This window comes from Arachis duranensis, chromosome 4 (assembly GCF_000817695.3).
Source record: "Arachis duranensis cultivar V14167 chromosome 4, aradu.V14167.gnm2.J7QH, whole genome shotgun sequence".
Lineage (NCBI taxonomy): Eukaryota > Viridiplantae > Streptophyta > Magnoliopsida > Fabales > Fabaceae > Arachis > Arachis duranensis.
This window is the reverse complement of record NC_029775.3, coordinates 7,578,460-7,586,944: the sequence shown is the minus strand read 5'-3', so window position 1 is coordinate 7,586,944 and position 8,485 is coordinate 7,578,460. Positions and strand designations below refer to the sequence as shown.

General features: G+C 35.4%; 1 protein-coding gene, 1 long non-coding RNA gene and 1 other non-coding gene across 3 annotated transcripts; all 3 read right to left on the bottom strand.

The window, feature by feature from the left end:
* Nucleotides 1–2,465: 2,465 nt before the first annotated feature.
* On the bottom strand, nt 2,466–4,633 carry LOC127746765 (uncharacterized). Its single transcript, XR_008008476.1, has 2 exons — nt 4,069–4,633; nt 2,466–2,975 (listed from the first exon to the last, which is right to left on the bottom strand). It is a non-coding gene; the product is annotated as an uncharacterized LOC127746765 (long non-coding RNA).
* Nucleotides 4,634–5,044: 411 nt separating this feature from the next.
* LOC127739608 (pentatricopeptide repeat-containing protein At4g33170) lies at nt 5,045–7,114 on the bottom strand. The gene has a single exon (XM_052260020.1). The coding sequence runs from the start codon at nt 6,876–6,878 to the stop codon at nt 5,124–5,126; it is 1,755 nt and encodes a 584-aa protein (XP_052115980.1). The 5' UTR covers nt 6,879–7,114; the 3' UTR covers nt 5,045–5,123.
* Nucleotides 7,115–7,329: 215 nt separating this feature from the next.
* LOC107483113 (uncharacterized) lies at nt 7,330–8,475 on the bottom strand. The gene is made up of 2 exons (XR_001590812.3): nt 8,175–8,475; nt 7,330–7,760 (listed from the first exon to the last, which is right to left on the bottom strand). It is a non-coding gene; the product is annotated as an uncharacterized LOC107483113 (transcript).
* Nucleotides 8,476–8,485: the final 10 nt, after the last annotated feature.

Below are 8,485 nucleotides of genomic sequence, written 5' to 3'. Positions count from 1 at the left end.
GTAGGGAATAAGAATTAGGATTGAAACTTAACAAGGATTCATGTTGGTAACGCACAATTTTTTTCTATTAACTAACGCACAAATCAAAATATATATGTAGAATTTTATATTACTATTTTATATGTGCATATATAATATTAAAATATAGATTAAATACATATAAGATATGTGTATTAATATATATAATCGAGTCAATTTACGAACTGAGTTTATCAAAGCTCAAGTTCGGCTTATTTAATTTATGAGCTCAATTTTAAGTTTAAACTCGTCTTATGAGCTCAGCTTATTGAGCTATTAATGAGTCGAGTTCGAGCTGGCTCATGAGTTGACTTGACTCACTTCTAGTCCTACTCATGACTCTATTGTTATGCATTCTCAGTTTTTTTATTTACTTTATCATTTTTAATTGGATTAAGAAGTCATATTATAGCAAAATTACAATAAAAAATTCAATAAAAAGAAAATAAAAATCAAAATATAAAAGAGTACTAAAAATAATAAAAAAATTAAAATATTTATGGAAAAAACTATTGAAATTAATAAGGAGCAGAAAAATCAAATGTAAATGCACGATAAGTATCTTGTGTAAGAGATGTAATAAGGCACAAAAAATAATGGAGCATTGCCTTAGAGACCGTGAATGATTAAAGGTAATTTGGCATATGTTGGATCCTAGTATCCTGGACTCAACGGCTAGGACTGTTTTTGAAGAGTGGTTTCAGAAGGCCTTAGCTGATAATGAGGCGTCTTTTGATATAGGACTTTGGTGGGTATGGAGACATAGGTGCAATAACATATTCAATGCTAACAATTCTTAGACAGACCACAAGGTTGTTGCCTTGGCCAGAATTACCGCCAAAGACTTACAAGTTTACAGTAATCGAAACAATGCCTTTAGATCTCTCTAAAATCGCCTGTGTTGGAACCACCAACAAACAATAGTTTTAAAGTTAATTGTGATGCAAGCTTGTATCGGATTCAAATTTAGCAGAATTCAGGTGTATTATTAGAGATTCTAAGGGAGGTTGGATCTTGGGTTTCTAAAAACATTTTTTCCTGATCTATCATCAGATATGAATTATTTGCTGCTTGGAGGAGGTTAGTTTTAGCTAGGAATTGGAGTTTGAGGGATATTATATGTGAAACGGATTGCCTTCACATTCTGCCCATCATGCATGGTCTTACAAATAGGTATTCATCTGAAGTAATAGATTTGGTTCATAAGATTCATGAGCTTTTATCTCGTTCTTGGTTTGTTCATGTTGAGTGGGTGTCTCGGAAGCAAATAAAGCTGTGAATTAGATATCTAGATATAGTACTAAGAGTAACTCTTATAATGTTATTTGGTTTGGACCTTATATTAATCTCCAGCAAATTATCGACTCGGATATAAGATAGTGTTTGCTTTATTTTTTTACATGTTTAGACAAAAAAAATGTACATTAAATAAATGCAGAAACTACAACTCTTTACTTTAGGTCAGAAGTTACAACTTCTTATTTCAACTAAACACGTGTTTAAGATGAAAAATCACGTCCGCATTTAGAATAAAAAAAAGTTATCAATATAACGTTAAAAAATTTTAAACATATTTTTCTCCTATTCAATACTAAACTAAATACATTTTAATCTGTTGCATATTTAAACTCTATTTAAAAACTGAATTGACCACTAAAATTCATTTTATTATTATTATTATTATTATTATTATCATTATTGTTGGAGAAAGAATTAAAGAAAGAAAAGGTAGTCTAATGGGGACCCAATATGTGAACAGGTAGTTCAATCAAGTTTAATTATTTTACATTTTTTAATGTTTTATACTTTATTTAAAAATAATGTAGAAAGTCTGGTTGAGTATTGCTTTTCTAAAATGATGGATTACTTTTCTTACCTTTTTAAATTCTAGGAAAATTTTTGTTATTATGAGATTTTGAAACTATTTTTAATAATGTATGAACTATTTAATTATATTTCTTGAACCTTTTATTGATAGAATAAATATTAGATATTTCAATATTAAATTATTAAGAATAAATATAATTTAATTATGTATTATATATTGTTATAAATTTTTATAAAATATCAATGACATTTTGTATTTTTAATATTAAAAAATATTTATTTACAAAATATCAATAATTTTTTGAACTACTATTATAAAAATATAAATATAAAAATAATCAAATATTATCGTATTTTACCCTAATATTAGCCTAAATATTACTGAGTCTCAATTGAATAATTGATTGGTCTTTAATTTTGTGAAGCTAATTGGACCCAGACGCAGCAATTTGCTTTACAAGTTTGGTGTGTGGGTTAAGCAATGTTTTGAGAACCGGACCGATCATCAAACCGCTCTAGTTACTAGTTTATTGGTTTATTGGTTTAATCGGTCTAACCAATGGTTTAACTAAAAAAATCGTTTTAAAATAAAATAATAAATAAATTATAAATAAACATCCTAAAATATAATTATAGTCTAATATAAATCTTAAAATATCTTCGAAATTTAAAACACTACATAAAATATCATCAACCAAATCCATATGATCTTATCAAAATACAAACTCAAAAATTAAATAGTAAAAAAACATATCTAAATATTATATCCCAACATCATGATCTATCAATCATCAAAATCTGCAAGAACTTGTTGTAAATTTGCTTCGGTGGATTAGGATTAGGATTTGCAGCATCATTCGAAATAGGAGGATTGACAGATAAATTACTATTCACAGATGCATTATTATCAGCAGTTACTTCTTGATTAATACTATTATCCATAATTGAAATTAATAAAAGTTTTATTAATTAAAACAAAATTAAAGACCAGCCACAACAAAATGAAAAATAAAAAAAATTATCAACATGACCATATCTAAATTCTGCCACCAACATTCAGCAACGAACAAAGCCAGCAAAATCAGCAATAATTAGAAGCCAGCAACTACAAATCAAAGCAAAACCAGCAACTACAAAACAAAGAAGTATCCATAACCAGATACGAAATTAAAGACCAGCCACAACACATTGAAAAATAAAAAAATTACCAACATGACCATATCTAAATTCTGCCACCAACATTCAGCAACAAACAAAGCCAGCAATAATTAGGAGCCAACAACTACAAATCAAAGCAAAACCAGCAACTACAAAACAAAGAAGTATCCATAACCAGATACGAAATTAAAGACAAGCCACAACACATTGAAAAATAAAAAAATTACCAACATGATCATATCTAAATTCTGCCACCAACATTCAGCAACAAACAAAGCCAGCAATAATTAGGAGCCAGCAACTACAAAGCAAAGCAAAACCAGCAACTACAAAACAAAGAAGTATCCATAACCAGATACGAAATTAAAGACCAGCCACAACACATTGAAAAATCAAAAAATTACCAACATGACCATATCTAAATTCTGCCACCAACATTCAGCAACAAACAAAGCCAGCAAAACCAGCAATAATTAGGAGCCAGCAACTACAAATCAAAGCAAAACCAGCTACAAATCAAAGCAAAATCAGCAACTACAAAACAAAGAAGTATCCATAAACAGATACAAAATTAAAGACCAACCACAGCACATTGAAAAATAAAAAAATTATCAACATGACCATATCTAAATTCTCCCACCAACATTCAGCAACAAACAAAGCTAGCAAAACCAGTAATAATTAGGAGCCAGCAACTACAAATCAAAGCAAAACCAGCAACTACAAAACAAAAAAGTATCCATAACCAGATACGAAATTAAAGACTAGCCACAACACATTGAAAAATCAAAAAATTATCAACATGACCATAACCAAATTCTGCCACCAGCATTCAGCAACAAACAAAGCCAGCAAAACCAGCAATAATTAGGAGCCAGCAACTACAAATCAAAGCAAAACCAGCAACTACAAATCAAAGCCATTAGCAAATGTGAACAAAAAAATTAGGAGCCATCAGCAATCAGTAAACTAGTAGAAGTGTAAAATACTAGCAAACGAGCAATTAGAAAACACTAAACAGAGTAACAATAAATTTGAAAACAGAGAAAACACTAAAACACTAACCTGGGTAATTAGTTAATTACAGATCCATCAACAAATACATTCTGAACCAAACTTTTCAACCCAAGACCGAAGAAGAAGAATTGAAGAAAAACGGAACAAAAATTGAAGAAGGCTAAAGAAGAAGATCGAAGAACAACTACTTCAGAGCTTCAAAGTTCAAACCAAGAACAAGACTAAACATTTAGTGAAGAACTGAAGATGAAGACGAGAAGCCACTAAGAAGCCGGCGAAGATGAAGGCGACGTGCCGATCTACTGGGTTCCGGACACGGGAAAGAGGAAGAAGCGGCAGCGCTGAGGACCTGGGGCGGCAGCGGCGCTGAGGATCCGGGAATGGCGACGGCGATGAAGGGCTAGGGAGTATTCTGTGGCTCAGCAACGTAACCTTTAATTTGAGGCTAAAGCAGAACTGGAGCATTCTATCTATATTTCATTTGTGTATAAATGTATTCATGGTAGCCTAAGTTGGAGAGCGTTAATACTTACTTTTGTTCAACATTGCATCGCTTTGTCTCTACTCTCTAGTACAAAGAAGCTTCACACAAATCTATTTCGTATCTATCATACTATCATTCGTGGGGGGTAAATAGTCAAATTCGTCAATCATCATTAGTATTTTAAATTAGTCTCTAAAAAATTATTTTAATCAAATTCTCGCATTAGTCCTTCTGTCATTTTTTTCATGACGCCAAAATTCATTAATGTGACACATTAAGTGATACTAACTAACATATAAAAGTCTTAATTGACTATTAGCTTGATAAATTTATGAAATTAGGTCAAATCAAAATCTAATTAAAGAGAGAACTTGAGGCATTGGAATCCCTTAATTTGGAATTGATTTGATTTAATTTCATAAACTTAGCCGTCAATTAGGACTACTAAATGTGTGTTGTGGTGTTACATAACCTGTCATATCAACAAATTTTGACGTTATTAGCAATGAAAGTGACGAAAAAACTAAAATGACTAACTTAAAATCTTTTAAATGACAAATCTTATTATAAAATAAGTGATCTTTAAGAGATTAATTTGGACATGTATTCATCTTAGGTGCTACCATATGTCTCTACAAGTACAATTACCATCAACAAATCTGTGGTATCTGTTAACATCCCTCACAATAATTTCCCTCTCTAAAATTCTGGTCATATACTTAAAAGCTTCATGACAATCCTTACAAATCCTCAAATTCTTCACAATTCTCAATGGTTTTCCTGGTGGTGCAGACCCACATAACACACCAAATGCCACTGCCAACTTCTCGCTGTGATGCCAAAGAGCCTCCTTTCTCCTTTCTTCCTCCACATTGTGCAACAACTCATCCCAAATTGGAACATATCCCAATTTCTCAATCTCCCCCATGATCTCTTGTAACTTGCGATAAATTTCCGCGGATCTCTCATGCTTCCAGTCCCCTGCTGCAAAAACATGTACTTTTCCCTGAATTTCAATCCAACTCCTCCCTCCTTGTTTCTTCACCCTCCGATCTCTCAACATTTTCCTCAATTCTGCAACATCATCCCACCTTTCTGCAGCTGACAACACATTGGCAACAATAACATAAGCCGAGTCATCAAGCGGTTCAAGTTCCAAAACCCTCCTGGCCATAGACCAAGCCTTATCGGCTTCACCATGAAAAGCACAAGCTGATAGCAAGGCTCGCCAAACTGCAGCATCTGGCTCATATGGCATTGTCAATGCTACCCTCTCTGCCTGTTCCAAGTGCCCAGCACGGGCCATTGCACCTACCAAGCAAGTATAATGCACCAGAGTTGGCTGCAAACCATAATCCACTTTCATCCTTGTCAACCACTGATCAGCCTCAAGAAACATTCCAGCATTATAGAGTGCTGTCAACATTGCCAGAAAACTATACTCATCCGGCACCAGTCCTTGGCATTCAATTGAATCAAACAGTTCGGAAGTAGATTTATGATCTCCTTGCTGGGCATAACCGGCCATCATAGCATTCCAATCCACTAAATTCATCCAAGCCAAATTTTCCTCAAAAACCTGCCTTGCATTCTCAACAACGCCGGCTTTACCATAACCATCAACCAGAGCACTGCCCACCACCACATTTGAATCAAACCCAGCAACAACCGCATGCCCGTGTATCATTCTACACTGCTCCAATGCTGCCAGCTCAGCAGCAGCATGCAGACCCCCCGAAACGCTATGCTCTGTGGATGCAAAACCACGATGCCTCATGTCAGCCAAAACCAGAAGCGCATCCACAGAGCGGGAATTCTGAGCTAGACCCACGATCATAGCGGAATAACAAACACTATCTCTATCAGGTATTTCATCGAATACCTTGTGTGCGTGGTGCGGCATACGGCACTTGAAGTAAAAACTGAGTAGCGCAGAACCGGCAAAAGGATCACTGGAAAGGGCGAGCTTGAGGGAGAGGGAGTGGAGGGAAAGGGCAAAGGGGAGGGCAGAGAGTGCAGCTGAGGTGCGGAAGAGGGAGGCAAGGGTGCGATTGTTGGGGAGTGTTGGGTGGCGAAGCATGGAAACGAAGTAACGGAGGGCGAGGAGGGTATTGGAGTGGGCGGAGACAAGTGCGGTCCATGACACAACGTTGGGACTCCGGATTTGGCTGAACACGCGGACAGAGTAGGACGCCAAACTCTCCAATTTCGAGTAAAGCGTTACCAGATTGTTGAATGTCGCATTGTCGGTTGCAACTGATTTTATAGCCCGTGCGTGAATTGTACGCGGATCGGTCTTAGTGGGAGATGGAGACAGTGGCAGCGGCCGCGGTGGCGCGCTGAGGTCATCATGTTGCGCCATGATTCTCTCCATAAAAGAAGCAAACTTTATTATTACTCCTCTGTTTTTAGCAAGGTTCAGAAAACCGGACCGGTCATCAAACCGTTCTAGTCACTGGTTCACTGGTTTAACCGGTTCAACCGATAGTTCAACCGAAAAAATCGTTTTAGAATAGAATAATAAATAAATTATAAATAAACATCCTAACATATAATTATAGTCTAATATAAAACTTAAAATATCTTCCAAATTTAAAATACTACATGAAATATTATCAACCAAATCCATATGATCTTATCAAACTACAAATTCAAAAGTTAAATAGTAAAAAGAAATATTTAAATATTAAATGCCAACATGAAAAACTTGTTTTAGTGTGTTAAACTATTTTGTAGAAGATTTAAAGTGACAATAAGCTAATAAAATGGCACTCTAACTAAAATGTTACTAACAAGACAACCACTCAGGAACTAAGTAAAATATCCCAGCAGTGTAATATACTCGTACTCATAAAAGTGGCTGTCATTTTGTCTATTATCAACATACAATATTTTCAAACACTAGCAACTAATTGAGATAATTTATAATTTCTAACCCATAAAAGAATGATGACAGGAACGGGGAACCACAACACTAGGTGGAATAATAAACACAACCCATTTTTTGCTTGAAATGTAAAGCTTGGAAAATGGATTAGATTTCTTCACTGTGAATTTAAAAACAGAAAGTAGGACTACAAAACTGGAAGTACATAAAATATATATGACTTTAGTGAGGCCTTAGAGGGAACATATCATCATTTGTATCTTGCCGATTCTGTTCACTACGGGTAGAAAAGGAGATGGATCTTACAATAACAAAATTTCTCCCAGGTACAGAAAGGGACTTTGAAAACTTGGAACGACCTACATCTTTCTGCACAAAAGTTAACAACAGCCATTTGAAAATATAAAACGGCATTTGATTTGATTTCCATTTTTAGCATTCAGCAACAAACATTACAAAACAGCAACAAGTAATCCCTAATTACACTAAACTTGAAATTTCATCAGCAGCAAGTAATCCCTAATCACACTAGACCTGAAATTTCAACAAATATTACAAAATCGCAACAAGTAATCCCTAATCCCTAAACAAAAGTTCCAATAATGATTTGATTTCCATTTTTAGCAGCAGCAAGAAAATTTCAACAAAAATTTACGGAATTAAAGAAAAAGCAGCATCACAAAATCAGCAAAAATTAGCAATTTAACAATTTCACATTAAAAATCAACAAACAGAGCATAAAAGGTAGAGAAGAACGAAAGAAGTGAAAGCAATGTCACTAACCTTCGACGGAGACACGGACGGCGACCGGGGAGACGATGACGAGCGGCAACACGGCGGCGAGCTACTCCAAGCCTCGAACAGAGAAGCCACGGAGGACGGGAACAGGGGGGAAGGAAGACACCGAGCTACAAGAGAGGGCCTGGGTTCGGCACAGCTGGAAGGAGGAAGCCGCAGAGGCGCCGACAGCACGGACGGCGGCGGCACTGCGGCAGATCCGTTGCAGGGAGAACCTAGGGTTTGGGTTTGCTTCAGAGTTCAGAGGGTCACAGTGATTCACGAAAGGGGGGGTTGTATTGGGGGAAGGGGGTGAG

Coding starts and splice junctions, on each gene's coding strand:
- LOC127739608 (XM_052260020.1), bottom strand. CDS start 6,878: ATGGAGAGAATCATGGCGCAACATGATGACCTCAGCGCGCCACCGCGG.